Source organism: Eurytemora carolleeae, unplaced genomic scaffold (assembly GCF_000591075.1).
Source record: "Eurytemora carolleeae unplaced genomic scaffold, Eaff_2.0 scaffold267, whole genome shotgun sequence".
NCBI classification, from domain to species: domain Eukaryota; kingdom Metazoa; phylum Arthropoda; class Copepoda; order Calanoida; family Temoridae; genus Eurytemora; species Eurytemora carolleeae.
In genome coordinates this window covers 61,918-83,342 of record NW_019396281.1, presented here as the reverse complement: position 1 = coordinate 83,342, position 21,425 = coordinate 61,918, and the positions used below count along the sequence as shown (strand labels likewise).

Sequence of the window (21,425 nt, the reverse complement as noted above, 5' to 3'; positions counted from 1 at the left end):
ATTGACATGTGACATATTAATTTATCCATTTTTCAAGGGCTTTTCTATTAAAGTTTAGGTCTGTAGCTTAATCAATAAAAAACGTTATTTTCTGATTTTTTTATCAACACCGAACTTCCTTCACCCTACCCTATGCATAACATGTTTTTTAACAACTATTAATTGCTTTAAAAGTGAATAAGTTTATTAGTGGATCATTTAAAAAGAAAATACCTTATCGTTAAAATAAGAATGCCTGTTTCAAATATATTTAAATATTATTGTATAAATATACTATAAACTACTATTTAAATAGCCTAAAATGTACATAATTGAAAAACCTTATAAAATGGGTAAAGAAGAATTTTTAGAACCTGGAAAATTAATTTTGAGTTCTCCCGGGATCTTAATTATTGAACTTTGATTTCTGAAAAAAAAAAAATCCTGGCGTTGAACACATGCATATTGCCTCTCAATAATTTGATTTCGTGTAAAGTTGGAGGGGGGGGGGGCAGCAGAATACCCCGATCCCCTCCACAGCCTTTTGAGTTTTTAATTTCTTTGACTATATGATATTATACAAAATATATCTACATATATATATAGGTGAATATACAGCTGAATCACCTGTTGTAATAAAAACCCTAGCAGTTTAGTTTCAACAGTTAAAACTCTATATACTCTACTGTAGGATCACATACATATATATATGCTTTCAGTGAAACCAATTGTTTACATTTAGTTGCACAGCAATCCGATGGATGGAAATATTAAACATATGTGACGATTATTATATTTTCTAATCCAATGATGGTTGAAAAGTTTGTGCTTCTGAAGCGGTTCAGGTAATTTAATATTTTAATGATTTTATACAAAAAAAGTTAAAGATATTCATTCAGTTAACATGCAAAATAAACAGGAAAAGAGTTTTAAGAAATTTCGTTGTTATGATATTCATTATCTTTTGATATAGAATTTAAGCACTTTAAGCTTTGTGGTGGAAACCGCGTACTTTGCGTGCAAAAATAGTAAATGTCAGATTTACACGAAGTTTTCTTTTAATTTTTTACATTCACCTCAGAACCTTACTCAGACACTTTTTGACACCTTCGTTGTTTTAAAAACAGTTGTTATTTTTGCATAAAGTGGAAGATAGAGATCCAAGAGGAAGGTATTAATGAAATTATCTTTTTATAAAGATCGTAAAATCCAAGAATTGTATTTAATTTATTCATAATTCATCTATTTAAAGCCTCACTCTAAACCTCCAGGTCATATCCTTTCTACAGTATCGTTGGAACAAGGAACCCTCCAGGTCATATCCTTTCTATAGTATCATCGAAAAACAACAGCTTTAAAGGCCCTGTTCTTTCCATAGATTCATTGGAACACAATAACCCTTAAGAATCTATCCTTTATATTGTATTATTGGAACACAATAACCCTCCAGGTCCTATCCCTTCTGTAGTATCATTGGAGCACAACAATCCTCCAGGTTCTATCCCTTCTATAATATCATTGGAAAACAACAATCCTCAAGGTCCTATCCCTTCTATAGTATCAATGGAAAATAACAACGCTCCAGATACTATTCTTTCTATAGGTTCATTAGACCACAACAACCCTTTAGGTTCTATCCTTTCTATAGAATCATTGGAACACAAAAATCCTCCAGGTTATATCCCTTCTATAGCATCATTGGAACACAACAACCCTCCAGGTCCTATCCCTTCTATAGTATCATTAGAAAACAACAACCCATCAGTCCTATCCCTTCTATAGTATCATTATAAAACAACAACACATCAGGTCCGATCCTTTCTATAGTATCATTGGAACACAACAACCCTCCAGGTTCTATCCTTTCTATAGTATCATTGGAGCACAACAACCCTCCAGGTCCTATCCCTTCTATAGTATCATTGGAAAACAACAACCCGTCAGGTCCTATCCTTTCTATAGTATCATTAGAACACAAAAACCCTCAAGGTTCCATCCTTTCTATAGAATTATTGGAACACAGCAATCCGCCGGATTCTATCCTTTCTATAGTATGATTGGAACACAACAACCAGATACTATCCTTTCCACAACACCCTTCCTTTCTATCCTTTCATCATATATGGGTCTTATCCTTTCTATGGTGTCCAGAACCTGTCCTTTTTTGATAGAATTCAAAGGAAATCTCATTCATTCTGAAGCAGACAAAGGTTTAAAGGTTACACATGTGATACCTCATATTTTACTCTATGAATGGAGTGTAACTTTTAATCCGACTTATAGTCCCTTTAAACTAAAGTAACTGTATACATACGGTATCATTGGAACCAGCTATCAAACTAAATAAATTACAAAAATCCTTGCACTCTATTGCCTGTCTACTATGCTCATTTTTTACTCATTTTAACTCGTTCTTGTAATACAGAAGTCAATCATGCAATCAGGAAAAGAAGCCTCCAGTTCCACATTCTTTAGCACTAATCAACAACAATATTATCGTGAACAGGTTTTTAAAAGAGTTTTTAAATCCCGATATCCATATCCTGATATTCTGATATCCTGATATCCAGATATCCTGAATTAGGTTCTCTTTTACTCGACTCTACTTAAACATTAGCTCTTCATTCCTTATAAATAGGTACTCTTACTCATCCTATATAGATACACTTACTCAATCCTTTATATAGTAGTTCTTCATTCCAAATAGAATAGGAACTCTTACTCCTCCTGCATATTATATATCTTCATCCCTAATAGATTGGAGCTCTTACTCATCCTGTATACTGTAGCTCTTCATTTCTAATAGATTTGAACTTATACTCATCCTGCATATAATAGCTCTTCATCCGTATTATATAGTAACTCTTACTCATCTTGTAACTCTTCATCCCGGATGCTACTACTATTTAACTGTTTAACTAAGATGCTGCTACAGAGTAGCTGTAAACACAGGTGGTGCTTTGGAGAAGCGGTTTAACCCAAGTGCTGCTACTAAGTAGCTGTATATTATAGGTTCTGCTACTGAGTAGCTGTATAGCATAGGTGCTGCTACTGATTAGCTGTATAATATAGGTGCTGCTACGGAGTAGATGCTTACCCCAGCTACTGCTACTGAGTAGCTGTATATAGGTGCTGCTACTGATAGTTGTATATATGCTGTTACTGAGTAGCTGTATAGCATAGGTGCTGCTACTGAGTAGCTGTATAATATAGGTGCTGCTACTGAGTAGCTGCTAAACCCAGCTGCTGCTACATATTGTATGAATGGTTCCTCTTGCCTGGTGTGTATAGATGACGGTATACAATAAGCCTGTAATCCTGCAAGTATCAACTAAATTAACTATCTAGAGACACACAGCTTAGACGCATTAATGGGATTTTTTTTTGCATTGGTTATACTGAAACAAACTAAGTATGCATGCTACATCTTTATTTTTATTTATATTATATACTCCGGGTTGGTTAGAGCTTCAATGCTTTTATGTTCTGAATCAAGTCATATTATTTATTGAGCTGAGTTGAACTTGAACTGTGTGAGCTCAATGCCAACAGTTTAAAATTGAGCTATGAGTCTATGTGATGTTACAAACATCATTCATAAATATATAAATATACATATAATATATATATATATATATATGTATGTAAATGTATTTACCCTAAAAATTTACCATAAATTAGTTGCTCGTGTAATCTCAAAAAATCCTCCAAAGTTTTGCAAAAGCTTTATTCTTTAAACTAATTTAGAACTCTCTTTAAATTGAATCTTAAATTTTTTTGTATCTTTTATATTTTATTTATAAATATTTGTTAAATCCCTGTAAATTACAATATAAAATCCTTGTGTATAAAAACCTGCCAATTTGTCCAGCCCCTAAATGATCCCAAATTAGTGGGCGGACCGTAAACCCATCGTCTTCGGTCCAAATATCTTCGCTCGATCTTCAGTCATGTACGCTTTTTATTCTCATTATACTTGTTTTCAGGTGGGGCCGGGGGAGTGGGGGCATAGATATTGAAACAATCAGTTTCTTCTCATGCGTCAAATCTGTTTTAAATTGTTTATTCGCCATACGTGCAAATTATTGTGATTGTAATTCAGATCTGTTCAAATAGATAATTATGATAATTACACTGACATTGGTTAGCAACATTACAGCATATGTCATACCTTTCAGTCTCCCAGTTTAAATACAACCCTTCTTCTAAACCTGCCCCCCCCCCCTTCTTATCCTTACGTACAACCCTCTCTCTATATATTAAACACACATTTATGTATACGCTTACACATTGTACAATCTGCAGCAGTCCTTGAAACTATTATCATTTGATTTTAAATCCCATAGTTCTATTCTTGTCTAAAATATACTGCACATTGCGAATAGATAATCTCAATTTTAGATGTGAACAAAGAAGTTAAGAACTGTTTTGTATACAAAACAAATAAAAAATATTATGCAATTTTACCTATACATGAATGTGTTGGAAAAAATTCGATGACTTTAGATTGTAATATCTGGATAATTTGTTTTAAAATAAATAAATTTTTTTACGATCCGAGTTGTATATTGCAACTTGCTGAATTTGCATGGATTCTACGTTCTTCAGTACAAGTCGTTTTTAATAATTTTCTCCTAATAGACGCAACAGATAGCAGTCAGATTAGTAGCGATCAAAAGCTATTATTTTTCGCCGTAAGCCTATAACCCCTTTCATTTTCGCGAACACTCCCTTTAAAATTTAAATTTTTGGTGTAAAATATTATATCGAATTACTATATTTTTATAAATATCATAAGCAAATTTTGCACAACTGGAAAGGAACTGGTCACAAATTATAATGTTCAAATCCTTTTATCTTTGCAACCTGATGTCGTAGACCTTTGATATTTCAAACATGATCAACTTGTACAAGTTTGAGATATTAACAAACTTGTTCAGTATCAGCCTGCAAATATATAGGGATAAGAAAATTGAAATTTTTGCATTTCCTTAATTTTTGATGATATCAAGCTCTATGCATAAAAAGTATGCAGCACTAGTACAAAGGAATATATATTGCTGTTCACAATTTGTTTTAAAATTCATGTTTTTTTGCTAGCTTGTGAGATCACATTGTCCTTAGTTAATCTTTCATATCTATTTTCCCTTTTCACATACAACAATTTAAAATCACGATAAATAATTTCTAAAAGTAAATGTTCTAGACCCCAAAAATCCTAACAAAAGCTATTTCCAACCAGATGTAAATAATGCATATATATATATACTCCAAAATATGTCAAATTTTCTTTTCAGATATTTCAAAGCATCAGTTGTATTCGTTGTATGGAAATTAGATAATTGGATATATCATTATCCATCCATACGGTTTACTTCATGCTAAAATTAGACTAGGGAATGCCGAGATGGATGGGGGGGGGGGGGGGGGTATTTGTGCACACGTACTTAACCCGTCTCCGCGCGTCTTTGCCCGCCACTAAGTTACTCTTCAGTTGGCTGTTGAGCGCAGTGGGAGGTGCGCGCGTTACACGGCTTCTTAGCGAGCTATCTCGGTGCACGCACGAAAGGTCGGTCAATGAGCATGTCAACACTGTCATCAATCTTTTCATTTAGTTTTTAAATCTTAAATCTTTCTTTGAAGGATCGTTAAAAAATGCTGTTGCCTTTTGGTCAATTTGCAACAGATCATCTTTAATTGCTTCAATTCCAGAAAAAATTAAAAATGCATAACTAGCATATTTATCTAATTGTCATTTTTTCTGCACTTTTCAATTACCCATTGTAAGTTTTTCAATAAGTAAAATCTTTGGTTTAATTTGATCATTGAAATATTTTTATTTTATTGAAAATTTAAATTATTTGGTAAAAATAATTGAGAATTGAATTGAATGACGGATTAATCTTTTTTTAGTGACACAACAATAAATTAACCTCACGGAACATTATTTCAGGTTTTAATTATAAGATGGAGGCAGATGTACAATCTGATGTACATAAAAATCTAGGAAATGTGAACCAGGAAATTCACCAAATCTCGGAGAGTTTTCAACACAGTGAAATCAGTGATTGTAAAGTTTTGAGTTCAAGTATTAAACTAGTGACAGAAAATAAAGAATTTTCAAAAGACAACGCCAACGACTATCCTTCGAACAAAGATGCTAAGGACGGGGACGGTGACGTCCTGAACGACAAATCTGATTTGTCTAGTCCTCATGTCGTTGTCAAGGTTCCAGATAGAACAGGGAAGTCATCTCAACAAATATTTGATTATATTGGTGTGTGTGTGTGCGTGTATCGTGCTTGATGGGGATGTCCAGAGAATTTATATAGATTTCAGGGGAAACAAATTCAGTTCTATATATATTGTAGAGCTGGGCACGTTCTCTCTTTTTTTTAAGCCTTTCGTCAATGGTTAGTTAAAACCGTTTTCAAATAGCCTTTTGCTTGTTTTCTAAAAATGGAACGTTCGTTTCGTTAAAGGTATTTTCAGTTATTTTTAAAAGCTACCGTTCGTTTAAGATCTCAAAATTATTAACGGCGTTATCGACAGATATTTCAGAAATCTTTAACGATGACAGTCGTTTACGAGCCGTTATTCATGTAAAAATACCTGGAAAATTAAAAAACATCAAAACACGCAATGCGATAAAAAAGCGCTTTTGATCGCTACTAATCTTACTTCTATCTGTTGCGTTTATAAGGAGAAAATTGTTAAAAATTCGTAAATAGTTGATATTTCATAATATTTTGTATTTTTCATGATCTGAGAGTTACTTTTGAAAACATTTATTCCTGTTTCGAGGATTTTTGATAATGCAGACGAAATTTTCATATTTTCCAGGAATGTTTAAAAATCCAGCGCCAGCGAAAATTAATAAAAAAAAAATCAAAAATATTATGAAATATATAAGAATGCGTCGAAAAATAATCGATGACTACTGTTTGTAATATCTGAATGATTTGTTTTGGAATTAAATTGATTTGTTTACGATCCGAGTTGAATGTTGCATCTTTCCGAATGTGTATGGACGCTATGTTCTTCGGTATGAGTCGAAGGAACGAAAGCTTTCTAAAACGGCCATTTTCGAACTCTTCAGTTAATTATGAAAAACCTCCGTTTTGTGAACAGAACTTTGCCCAGACCTAACAGGGGGTGGGGTGGGGGGTAGGTGGAGCTACGGTTTTGTAACATTAGTCTAGGCCTTTTACGATTTATCTTTTATATTGCAATATTTATATCCATATTAGATCATCATTTATTTAACAAATTATGATTTTAAGCAGCACGAGTTTCATTATTGATTAAGGATGTTCATAAGAGAATATTACAAGACAAAAAACTTAAAGTGACTGTAAACTTAATTTTGAATAAGATGAGTAACATCAACGACTAAGTTCTTCAAATCCTTATCGAAAGCCACACATTTTTTGCTAAGTTTTGTTTAAGCTAAATATCAAAGATTTAAAGGTTGCAGAGATATAAGGGAGCTTGAGTCAAAGATTCAATTTCTTTTAAGTATCAATGGTATACACTATCAGTTTGCAAAGATACAGTGATTACAACATTTGAGTTTAAACAGCGATTCCGATTGATTGATTTTTTTGATTGATAATTATTTGAGATTTTTATATCAAAAGTGGATATGTGGAATCGGAATCACTTTCAATTACGTCATAATAACAACATTACATTCTATTAGAAAAATATAACTGATTTTATTTTTGCTATGCATAGAATGGTCTTTAAGTTCACAAAGGGCAATTTGAAGACTTCGGGTTCGTTTTTTCTTTAAATTTTCTCGGAGGATACCATTTTCACATAGTTTTAGAAAACAGAACATAATTTTGAAATGTTGGAATCTTCGCAAGTTTACAACTTTTAAAATTCTGAAAACCAAAAGAAAGCAAGTCAATGCCAACCACTACTTGCAAATGGTTTTTACTGGGAAAACGCTCCATCACAAACAAAAAACAAACATTTTTAAATTTTTCGATATAAATCTAAAAATTTATTTGAATAATGAGAGAGGGGTATATTAGTGCATATCTTAGAAATGAATAAGAAATGTATGATATTGAACCAAATATGCATATTTTAGATCATCTCTATCTCTTCATTCAGAATTATGAGTAGATTAAACATGATTTGTATTAAATATACAAACAGATATATTTCATAATGATATGGTGGATGCGAGCTAAACTTAAGGTAGATATTAACTAAGGAGTAAGGATGCTATTCCAAGTTTACAGGGTGTATCTGAAAAACTAAATTGGTGATAAAAGCCAAGATTTTTGGCCAATGTTTTCCACGCTTTGCATTACTTATTTAACACCATCTGAAACAAGTTGTTCTAGTTTTAGATTTTGCTCTAGTGCTTCATGCATATTTTCCCTCAATATTTCAATATTTTTTAGAAACATCCTGTAGGGTTTTCAAAACAATTTAGGATCCATTAAACATCGGATAATTTAATAATTCACTGCCTGCTGCTGATTATACCCATCACACCTCACACCAAAATGATAAATTATAATTGAGGATTTGATTCTGTATTTATTATATTATTTTGGTTTTACACAAGTTAAACTAAATGGTTTCTGGTCCTACGGTATGATTTATAAAATAATAGTTAGCTCAGTAGGATTGTCAAAGAATATTAACGAATAAAATTATTAACATTTATAAACTTTTTTGTCTTCTTTAGAAGAAAGGAATTGAGTCTTTGTAACAAACTCTGATTTTCTGATACCTATATTTTTTCCACCTGATGCTGTAAACCTTTGATATTTCAAACTTAGATTTTTCATCTAACAGAATTTATAGTTTGAAATATCTAAGGCCTACGGCATTGGATTACAAAGATATAGAGATTAGAAAATCATAGTTTGTGACAAAGACTCAATTCCTTTAGAGAAATTATTTAAGAAAACATCAGCAATTATTAATTCTAAAGAAACCGAAGGAACTGTTAGAATAATGCTTTAATATTAACCCCACTGCTGGAGACCGTCTTCAAGTACCTTGATAATAAATTCAAGTTGGGACAGTATCCTGTCTTGCAAAATTCTGCAAATCAGATTTTCATTGATCTGGTGGAAAGCATATTTTTTTGACAACAAATTATGCTTTGAAAAATAGATTGCATCTTTAAAAATTCAAGGTTTTAGTTTTAAGAATTTATTCTTGTAGATTAGAAATATAAGATATACAAGGTTACCCACAAAGAATGAGACTGTTTTTTAACAATGTTTTTACAATTCATTTTTTATATTTTTGTAAAATAAAATGGTTCGAGGCATAGTTAATAATTTCAAATGTTCATATTTTTTCTCCTTTATCCATCTGCACGTCTGCAGTTTCTCTTTTTCTTGCCTCCCTTTGCCCGTCCAGAGCTCTGCAATCCTAGGCTGTAAATACGACCTGAAACTCTTAAAAAACAACGATCCACAGGTTAAATTAAATTTTCTGCCATGACTATAGTCTTATTCTGACTTATTAAAAGATTGAAAAAAGAGAGAAACAAGTTTATGGTTGCAAGGAATCATGAATATAAGAAAAAACAGACATTATAATTCCTGTATACAAAGTCTTCTTTGAAGTTTCATCCCGTAGTATCTACACAAAAAATGGAGGTAATTCTTTGTACAATGAATCAACAACGATCCTGCAATTCAAATGAAATGTGATTCAATCCTGCGTAATAAAGTAATAAATCTTTTAATAGGTTTAAAACCAATAGAATAATTAAACCTGTAAGCATAGTTTCAAGTTTCAATGAGTGTAATTTTATGCTTCCTAAATCACTGGCTGTAAATAAGGATATTTGTATGATGATTTGTGTTTGTGAAGATTCTTAAATTACAAAATTTACGAGATACTGACTTCAGATGAAATGAGTAGTGATTGTTGTAAAGAAACAAATGAAGAGGACCAGATAATTGAACAAGAAAATAGTGAAATGGAGCTGATCAGTGACCAAACTGTTGTTTTTAAAACCATCATGAAAATAAGAGAAAAGGACGAAGGAGAAGATAATGAGATGAATACTGTCTGCAAGGTTGGAGATAGAAATAAGAAAAACATGAAGACGAATGATTTTAAAAGCAAATTAGATTTTGGTGACACAGATATTTATACATTCATGGACAATGGGAAGAATAATAAAGAAAAAACGGAGAAAGAAATGTATAAGGAGGAGAAGGAGGAGGATACTAATGAGGAGGAAGATGAGGAGGAGGATAAAGAAGATGATACAAATACTGATAATGATTGTAGACTAGAAAGAGCCCCTGAGAAGCATGTACAGATTCATGAGAATATTGAGATTCATGAAGCATCTGATACAAACAGTGAAGGAGAAAAATCAGCTGATCGGCCATATAAACATAGACATATCAGGTTAGTGGATCAAGAATACAGAACATAAACATAGATATTAGACATATCAGGTTAGTGGATCAAGAATACAGAACATAAACATAAACATATCAGGTTAGTGTATCAAGAATACAGAACATAAACAGAGACATATCAGGTTAGTGGATAAAGAATACAGAACATAGACATAGACATATCAGGTTAATGGATCAAGAATAAAGAACATATTCATAGACATACCATGTTAATGGATCGAGAATACAGAACATAAACACAGACATATCAGGTTAATGGATCAAGAATACAGAACATAAACATATACATACCATGTTAATGGATCAAGAATACAGAACATAAACACAGACATATCAGGTTAATGGATCAAGAATACAGAACATAAACATAGACATATCACGTTAGTGGATCAAGAATACAGAACATAAACATAGACATATTAGGTTAATGGATCAAGAATACAGAACATAAACACAGACACATCAGGATAATCGATCAAGAATACAGAACATAAACATAGACGTATCAGGTTAGTGGATCAAGAATACAGAACATAAACACAGACATATCAGGTTAGTGGATCAAGAATACAGAACATAAACATAGACATATCAGGTTAGTGGATCAAGAATACAGAACATAAACACAGACATATCAGGTTAGTGGATCAGGAATCCATTACATAAACATAGACATACCAGGTTAGTGGATCAAGAATACAGAATAATTATTTTATGTTTAAAATAATAAAACCTAATCAAGTTTTTTTTTTATTTCAGGAAAGAAGGGTTTTCGGGGAGAAAAGAAATTGTAGGTAAATATTTTTTCAATATTCCATCAACCCAATTTGATTTACACGCCATCTTTGTCTGTGTTTATTTGGTTTAGTTTAGTATTTTGAAGACTATAGCTCGGAGCTGTTGAACCAATATTAAAGTGTTTTACTTGTAAACCTGAGCACGATGTTTAGATGATCCGTCCTGAGTTAATAGGATATATTAGTATACAACTAATTAATATATTGACAGATCCTTAACTTAGAAGATAGACACACTCTTTTTAGTTTTATTAAAACATGAAAAATACATTATTGCAATAGTATTATATTTTAATAGCGCATACCTTTTAAAATGTCACTGTTTAAAAACTCAAGAAAAAATAAATTTTTTCCCCTCTTTTATGGTTGAAAAAGAGCTTATCATACCGCTTGTAAAAGTAAAGAAAGCGTTTAATTGATCATGCCATTCCATTAGGAAAGGCAATAGCTAGATTCGTTTAAAATAAACTTTTAATCTGTTTAGACTTTTAAAAGATTTTACGACATTATGAGAAGGTTCCAACATTTTAGAAACTTGATTTTGTAGAAGTTTTCTTTTGTCAAACAGGCAAATTTTTCATCCTAGAAGAAAATATAAGGCAAAAACGATCGTTTTTAAACGGATCGTTTTTGTGTTTTTTTTAATTAAGGATAGTTTTTGGTTCGTTTTTGCCTTATATGTTTTCAGGATAACAAATTTGCATGTTTGATGAAAGCAAACTTCTAAAGATTACAATTCTCTTCTCAGATTGAAGTAAAACCTTTAAAAAGTTTAAAAATATTAAAAGTTTCTGTAAGACGAATCTAGCCAAACCATGTTGCTTTAATGGTTTTATTAGATCTTTATCTTTACAAATGGTCTAAACATTTATATCCAAGTTTATTGCCAGGTTTAATTATGCATGTGCAATAATTGAGATATAAAATACTTTTGCGAGAAACTTTTTTGCACCTGCTTCATTGTGCAGAAATATTTTCAATTTGCTATTCTTATTCTTATTAAATTTTGTCCAAATAAAAAAATATTTCTATCTTCAATAAAAAATCTTAGGCCAAATACAATGTCTAATTTATATAATGTAATAATTTCTAACTGGTTGCGAATGTTCTACGTAATATAATTTTAAGTCGATATGTCTTTTAATGCATCTTTTGTTTGAAGGTATGATTTTTGCGTTTAAAGTAAAAAAGCGTACTGCAGTTTCTGGGAAGAACGTAAACTCCCTTAGGGCTGCTGTAAAAAGCGTACTCTGGGAAGAACGTAAATTCCCTTAGGGCTGCTGTAAAAAAGCGTATTGCAGTTTCTAGGAAGAACGTAAACTCCATCAGGGCTGCTTTAAAAAAAGGTTCCCGATGAATCTTCTCTGGAAAGGCCTGAAGTTAGATAATCAAATAGTTATTATATTTCTACTAAATTCTGAGGTTTAATCGCTTTTTATCGTTGTTCACCTTTTACGGTTACTCGAAGAACTCAGGCTTAAGAAATTATGGAGTGAAGTATATAGACGGAAGTTCAGGGAGCGGGAGGACAGACGAGGTTAACTTTTTTAATTAAGGAAAAATGAAGGTGGTTTTAAATAAGTTCTCTGGCCTCCATGTAGTCAAAATATCATCTTAAAGATGTTTATGTTTTTTATTCCGTATCCTTCAAACTTAAGTTTTTAACTAGAGATACTTTTAATCTTTAAACAAAAGAATCAATGAAAAATCTAAAGAAGTGAAATGATAACAGAGATCTAATCGTTAATTGTTAATTGTCAATAGAAATTTTCGCCGTTAAGTAGTTTCTCTGAAATAAAACCCAAATTTTGAGTTTGCGTGCTATTTTATGTAGTATTAGGATTAGATTTAGAACCTTGTGTATACAAGTTTTAGATTAGATGACTTTAATAAATGCTTTATAAAAGGGAACATATAAAAGTTAAGGATTAAGAATTTGAATTATAGATAGCAATAGATCTAAAACAAATAGAATAGATCTAAAACAAATAGAATAGATCTAAAACAAATAGAATAGATCTAAAACTTTCTTTTTTGAAAAGCCTACAAAAAAAGGATACAATGTTTGTATACATGTTTGTATATTGCATAATGCGTAAGATTTTGATAAAGAGTTTTTTCTTTCTTATCTAATCTTCTGATAATAAAGTATTCTATTAAAATACCAATTAAACACATGCTGACATATAATCAACTTAATTACACATTAAATTACGCGCACAAGCATGCTTCATAAAAAAGCAAATATTTTTGCATTGCGAAGAAATAACGACGGGGTTGAAACTTTTAAAGCTAGTGGTTTATAATGGAAAAGAGTACTTTTGGATTACATCATACTTGTCATTAAAAAAAAATATCTTTTATGCATCACGTAATTCACTTTTATAACAATGTCCAGCACTTTTTTACAACTTTTTGACAAATAAAAAATAGATTTGGCTTATAAGTAATAAGTTTTACATAGTAAATTGAATTATTAATTTACATAAAGCTAATTTTTATGGATTATGAATTAAATACCAAGCTCATCCAATAAAATAATCTTATTTTTCTCTCGGAGAAAAACACACAAGATACTCAAGATTGTTGCAACCCTAGTATATAGATCAGCTGTCGTCATATAATATTTGAAAGTTTTCAATTTCTCAGTTTTTATGTGTACATTTTTTATTCCAAAAATAAGATATTGTTAATCGAACTATCCTGTAATCTCAATACAGGGGATATTAGTTCCAAAACTAACACTTGGCCCATTTCTAATACTGAGTGTTAGAAATGGGCCAAGTGTTAGTCTTGGAACTAATATCCCCTGCAATAAAGTTTATAAGAAAAAGGTCGTCATTAAATATGCATTCTAGTGGATCGTCTTTATACTCTGTGTATTCCAGGAATCCTGAAACCTGGCCCAACCCCTGGTAAACAGCTCCGTAGCTTCCCTTCACTACCAGATATATTCCTCCAGGAACTAGGGTTATCACAGAATGGAGGAATCAGGTAAATAGTTATGACTAAAGGGAATGTTTGTGAAAATTATGGTTAATATGCTATTTATATGCAATCAGCTTTTTTGCTTTTCAGAATCTTCACACAATTTTTAGTTATTGTCACAAACTTGGATTGTCTTATCCCTATGTCTTTGCAACCAAATGTCGTAAATCCTAAATATTGTAAACTATGAATTCCGTTAGAAAAATTAATTTAAGTTTAAGAGATATAGGGGTTGGAACGTTTTCCAACTCCTATATCTCTGTTTGCTTTCGATGAACTTTGTAAAAATTTTACTCTAACAAAATATGTAACAACGCTAAAACAAAACCGAAAAGGAAAAAAGTTTTTTTAACCTTTAAAATCAACAATTTTGATTTATTTGAAATTGTTAAAATTTTTCTATTTTGGGGAGTCAAACCTTCCAAAAAACTGCTATTATTAATTTGATATGTTTGAACCTGCAAACTTCAAACTTTTTTATACATCATCATGTTAAGGACCACTGCACTAGAAAGCAAACCTTTAAAAAGTTTTTAAAAAAAGTTTAAAATTAAAAAGTATATCTAATCAAGTTTATATATTTCAGTATGGATCAACTATCTGAACAAGATATAGAGGTTGGTCATATTAAATTTATCATTTCAACACTAGTTAAACCCCTAAAAAGTAAAGTTTACAAACGAAGAACTGTAAAGTTTGCCAGAAATATGTGATTTTAAAATATCTTAGATCACGATTCCTCTGGATTCCAATATGTTAAACAAATTCTTAACCACGACATGTCCCCACGTCACACAGTGCAGTATATTGTATATCTGTCAAAGATCAACATTGTCTAATGTCTTCACAATCAAGTTTTATCCGGTATAAAAAAACCTAAACTGCATTCTAAAGTCAGGATAGATTCTAGGATATGAGGTTGTAATTGACATGTATTTTATCCGCAGCGCATGTAATTGTAATCAACAATTTATTTTATATATTAAAACTTAGGATATCTCCGACATCCGTGATAGTTATAGGTTTTAATCTTGGTTATCGAACATACACTGCTAAAACTGGAGAGTATTCATTACCTACAAAAGTAAAACTGACGGTACAACCTAACTTTGCAATTATTCAACAAATAAATTTGGTAAAAACATATTTTTTAGAGTAAGTTCTGTTCTCTGTCCCTTGCCTTCAAAACGGACCGAGTAACCCTGTCTGACCGGCTAGACTTACAGCTCAGGTTAATTTTATTCATGTTTATAAGAAATATTTTTTTTGATCTGACGTAGGTACTTTTGTAGTGTTAATCCCTTCAGAAATAATCTAATCGGGGAAATGAGTGTCAGTTGTTTTTGTCGGTTTCAGCGATTAGTCGGAAATAAAACAAACTTTGCTGTTATGCATAATTGAGTTGAGACAATACAAAAATTCCGACCTATCAAAGAATAGATAACTTCTAATTATTGCAGCTATCCCATATATTTACTTTCAATTCTATTTTTAAAACCTTTATACATTGTACATTAGATGCATAACATCTTTAGTGACCAAAGCTGTTTTAAATTAGGTAAAACCAGCAATCAATAAAAACATTTGACTTTGAGTAAAGGCATTAATTTCAAGCTAAAACTTTCCAAAAATGCGCCAAAACTACAAAAAGAATGGGAACATATTTCCTTTCCAATAGTTCCATGTTTACTCGAAATAATACAACCATTAACATTCGCTCTATGCTTGTCAAATTTAGTGTTTTGCGTGCATAACTAGAACAGTTTATCTATAAACGTTAACGTATATGTCTATTCAATTCTGCAATTTGAAAGTTGAATGTTTTGGTCTGTATATATCTATGTCTGTTTTGTGTTATCTACCCGACTATCTGTATACCTGAGTCTTTATCTTCCATATATGAATATCCAGCCTATTGTTGAAGTGTCGTGTTGTATGTATATATATTTATTTAATCTTACTTCTCTCTCTTCCTACCTTGATAACTCTCTAACAATCTGCATAGATCTTAATTTTTTTTATTCTTCAGAAGACTGTTCATTCAAACATGTCACACTTTATTAGATCAAAGAGAAAGATAAAAATACGAATAAAATTATTCAGTTTCAGGGGAATAAAGTTTAATTAAACGAAATGGTTTAAGAAAGAGGAAATTTATTATCTTTAAAAGGAATTGAATTTTTGCCACAAACTAAAATCTTCTGATTCCAATATCTTTGAAATCTTAAGGTGCAAACCTTTCATATTTCAAACTTAGACTATTTTATCTATAAGTATTAATATTTTGAAATATCTAAGGTCTACGACATTGGGTTACAAAGATATAGAGATTAGAAAATCAGAGTTTGTGGCAAAAAATCAACTCCTTTACGCTTTTGTTCTTATTTGTCCCCTTTTGCATTTTTATGATCAATTTTCTCAAGGGAATTCATAAAAAAAATGGCTGAATGGGGAACAAAGACCTAATTTCATAAAATTAAAATCCCAAGAATGAATGTGACTTAAATAAAGTTTTGTATTATTTAGAATTCCTGGGACTTAATTTTCATCTTTTTAAGTTATTCTATTTTTTGCCATATTCGGTTTCTATTTATCAGGCAAAGAGATATAGCTGAAAGGAATGTGTCGGATGAGATGAGACAACTCAAAACCACGATTAAGGTATTTTTTATTTTTAACTTCAAATCACCCTTCTTGCAAAGAAGGCAATTGCCCGATTTAGAATCCTATCATTAAAAACTTTGTCGGATCGAGTATAAATTAGATATCAATGTTAATAATTTGGAAACCTTTTTCATTTTTTCTTTACGAAAGATAGCCGCGCATTTCTACTGCACCCCGGACAAGCAATCGGTTTTTTCTATTTGAAATCAAACGTGTTTTGGTCTATAATTAAACAATCTTTTAACTTACGGATTTGTTTTCTTTACTTTTTTTATTCAACACGTATATGCCGACAAAAAAAAACATTTAAGAAAAACGACAAAAAAATAAGTTTATTGGTTCAAATTGTGATCGGAAGTCACAGTTTTCTGGAATATTGATGGAACCGTCAAATCTACGTGACTGCAGGGAAACTTATGGGAAAACGACAATATCTCACACATTATTGATCAAATTATAGTTTCAAGGGTACCGTTCAGAATCAGCATTGTCATCTTTTTATGAAGGCTCACTAAAAATTACACGAACAGTCCCTTTAAGTAGCTTTGTTTTCAGAAGTAAGGGACTGTTTACTGAACAGGATTTGTTTAGAAAGTGCATGGATAAAAAATAAGAACTCGATTAACTTGTTGGAATCGAAAAGCTTCTAAGTTTAGATTTAAATAATGAAATAACGAGTAGTTTTTTTTTTCACAAAATTTGGCGCAAACTGAACTCATTTATCTTTCTCGTGGATAATTTTAAACTCTTGGAAGCCCAGTCCCTCAAATTAGAATTAGATTGTCTGTCTTACTTTGAAACCAGCAATTGAAGCATAATTTCAAATTTTAAACCATTTAAGACTTGATGAGCCCACTCCTTTATTCTATAGTCCTTATTAAATGAGTGTGTCTGTACCATAAATGAGTAGCTGGGGAGTAGCTTGGTTGAATTAAATGTATAAAGACTCGGTATAGTCAATATGACAGGAGCATTCTTAGAACCTTCTTAGATTTAGATCAGTTTGCAAACATACACACACTACGAGAGACATACACAAACACCACACTATCCTGCACCCAACCCAGGACTATCCCATACAAAACATGCTCACTCATTTAAATAAAATTTATATATTCCAGCAAATTCTAATGATTTTTTTCTTCTGATGTTTTGATTGGTAATTGATTTCTATTTTTTAGTCCAATAAAATTCAGAAAATATCTAGTTCAGTGAATTTCTTTTTTTAAACAAATCAATAGATTTTTTGTTTTGGTTATATTTTTAAAAATACCCTCGTAACCCTTGAAGGGACTGTAAAATTTATCCTCTGATGATAAAGTGGCATGTCCGATTTACGAAGTTACACCTAAAAGTTTTGCTTAATCAAGTATGAATAATATATCTATTTTTTAAAATTATATTTTTGGTATTTTTTTTGGCAAAAGTAACTTGCGCATTTCTTGCTTCAGAAACAATAGAGAAATATAAGAAACAAACACTTTTAACATTATTGATTAGATTTAAGTTTCAAGGGTACCGTTGAATCTAGCACTGTAAATGAGACAGTGTCCGTAAATACTAAATATAAACAGACGTAAGACCTTTAACATTTTAGAAGTAACCAAAACGCTGATGTCAAAAAGTAAAAAAATATTAAATGTAGTTTTTTGCTTATCTTTGAATATAACTAATAGATAATATTATTTTTAATGGAGTAAAAAATATTCCCTTTTAGAATGAGAAAGATGTAAATTTAAGAACATGGATAAAAATCCCTGACATTTCTGCAATTCGATAGCTTCCTCCTTTATCAAGACCTTTGCTTATTCATGGGTCTTGTCATTACTGTNTTCTCTAAACATATAGCGGACAACCCCTTTAAAAACTTCTCTAAACATATAGCGGACAACCCCTTTAAAAACTTCTCTAAACATATAGCGGACAACCCCTTTAAAAACTTCTCTAAACATATAGCGGACAACCCCTTTAAAAACTTCTCTAAACATATAGCGGACAACCCCTTTAAAAACTTCTCTAAACATATAGCGGACAACCCCTTTAAAAACTTCTCTAAACATATAGCGGACAACCCCTTTAAAAACTTCTCTAAACATATAGCGGACAACCCCTTTAAAAACTTCTCTAAACATATAGCGGACAACCCCTTTAAAAACTTCTCTAAACATATAGCGGACAACCCCTTTAAAAACTTCTCTGAACATAAAGCGAACAACCCCTTTAAAAAATGGCGACTAACTTGTCAAGATTGAAGTAATGTTTGATGCAGTTTGCTCAGATTTATTGAACTTTCTGCAAATTTTAATTCTTGAAAAAGAATGTACAGACAGATTTATTGCGAGATAGAGAGAGATAAAGTAAATAAATAATAAAGTGAATAATTATTGAAGAATCTAGATATCAAGTTAGGTAAAAAGTTAAAGTTAAAGTTAAAGTTAAAAACTAGACCAGACCTTTGATTGATAATAATACAATACATATTCGAGACTTCTCGGGGCAATAATATTTAATATTCAGGATGCGGGACATAATTAATTATCAGTAAATAATATTACATTTGTAAATGCTTAAAATTCGGTTATCTATTTGAATAAACGTACCAATAATATATTACCATCACGATTTTAAACTTGGCTTTATCAATAAAGACGATTTCCAAACAACTTCTAAAAATTGGAAAAGCTCAGTCACATAGCTGGATTTAACCAAACTGTACCTTTCGATCACAATATATACCCTATTAAAACATAGTCTTCTTGCATTTTTTCACTTATACTTTTGTGTCGGCATAAACGTTTTAATGAAAAAGTATAAAAAACAACTCCGTAAGTTTAAAGATTGAATTAAAAATCATTCCGCAAATGAATTTAAATAGAATAAACCGAACGCATCTTGCCATGGTTTATAGTCCAGGGTGTGTAGTAAATATGGTTTTGTTCGCCTTCCCTGTAAAGTTGTTAAAGTAATAATCAGTAAATGTTTTGTTAAAAAGCTATACACTTGATGTAAACAACCTATAAACTTATTGTTTAGAGCTATACACCTGTTAACAAAGAATAAACTCATTTTTAGCGAGCAATATATACTTTTTGTAAGAAATTGTGAAAATATTATTTCACAGACAGTCAAACACGATTAGTATCGCTTATTTATCATTCTCAAAAGACAAACACCCCCCCCCTCCCCCGTCCCCCTCATATGTTGATTCAAGTTTTGAGTTGTGAATTATAGACCTGTAATCTGCATGTCTTGAATACTGTCTAGTGAATCATACTTGTCATCTTCATGCGTATTGTTCCTGAACAGAATACGCATATTCAAATACGCAAAAATACTCTCGCACTTTTATCTTTTTGCTGGGTAAAAACTACTGAAAAAGGTTCAAATATGCGCATAAATATTTGTAAGTATACGCATGAACATATAAGATGCTCATAATGATGGTACTTATATAGTAGAAGAACGTATGTCGTCTTGTATGAATTAACAATAAATATATATTATATTATATATATTGTAAATATTGGGTTTAAATCCTGATTTCAGCTGAAATGTCCGGCATTGCCCGAGGAATTTTTCAAAAACATTGTAGCCTATTCCACCGCCAATTGGTCCAGCCGTTTTACAAGGCTTATAGCAAACATATAAATAGATGTATTTGAGGTAAAAGCTGTATTACAGATATATATATATATATATATATATAGATATTATATACTAGCTGAAGTGCCCGGCGTTGCCCGTTGAATTTAGCAAACTATTTTTTTGACAAATTAATCTTTAATTTGTATTATCTATCTGTATATCTGGAAAAATTAGCACATTCTTCAAATATTTGTGGTTAGCTTACCCCAAGCATTCTAATTGATTAATAATGATCTATTTCATACAAACCAGGAATTCAGAGCGTTCCCGACCCATCTTTATAGTTTTAAATTTTTATTCCGCTCTTACATTCACCCTATCACGATTGAAGGGGGGCGGTTTTCACATAGATTCTTATGGATAACTTACATTAGAACGCTAAAACTTCTTCATCTTTTCAACAGAAATGTTTTTTTGAAGCATAGGGTAGTTGGAGGACGGTAAAACGGCGGGTCGGTATTTCAAAAAAATCAGAAATGGTTTATCACTTTTTTAATATTAAGTTACAGGACTAAGACACCCTAACCATTAAAGTTAGAGGTTTCATTTTTTAATGAGCAGGCTTTGAAAAGTTTGACTATGGACATGTATCACACTCCCTTATCTTAACTCTGAGGGCAAAATCTTTGGGGTCGGGGGAACTTCCCCCCCCCCCCTCAATCTTTATGAGACAAAAATAGCCCAGTCGGGATAGGGTTAAAGCATTTTCCCACACTTCTTAATGATTACACATAATATAAAGCCAACAGTTTTTAAAAATTTCTGAACTAACAGTATTGCCATTGTGGAATCAGATAGAAATAATTGCTCGCCCCGCTCGAACCCTAATTATAATTATAATTCTCTATATCTTTCCAACCTGTAAGCTTTTGATATTTTTAACTTAAACATTTTGATTTAGCAGAATCCATAGTTAGAAATAAAAAAGTCTACT

General features: G+C 31.3%; 1 protein-coding gene across 2 annotated transcripts; it reads left to right on the top strand.

The window, feature by feature from the left end:
* The first annotated feature begins 649 nt into the window (after nt 1–649).
* Nucleotides 650–16,920, top strand: LOC111700091 (protein starmaker). Of its 2 annotated transcripts, none has more exons than XM_023470907.1 (8): nt 650–824; nt 5,933–6,223; nt 9,873–10,383; nt 11,157–11,191; nt 14,083–14,188; nt 14,769–14,799; nt 15,337–15,413; nt 16,780–16,920. In XM_023470907.1, exons 2-8 carry the CDS (start codon nt 5,947–5,949, stop codon nt 16,916–16,918), a joined length of 1,176 nt encoding a protein of 391 aa, XP_023326675.1. In that variant the 5' UTR covers nt 650–824; nt 5,933–5,946; the 3' UTR covers nt 16,919–16,920. The 2 variants fall into 2 exon arrangements, with proteins under 2 accessions (XP_023326675.1, XP_023326674.1); XM_023470906.1 differs by lacking the exon at nt 650–824 and adding an exon at nt 5,449–5,548.
* The last annotated feature ends 4,505 nt before the right edge of the window (nt 16,921–21,425 follow it).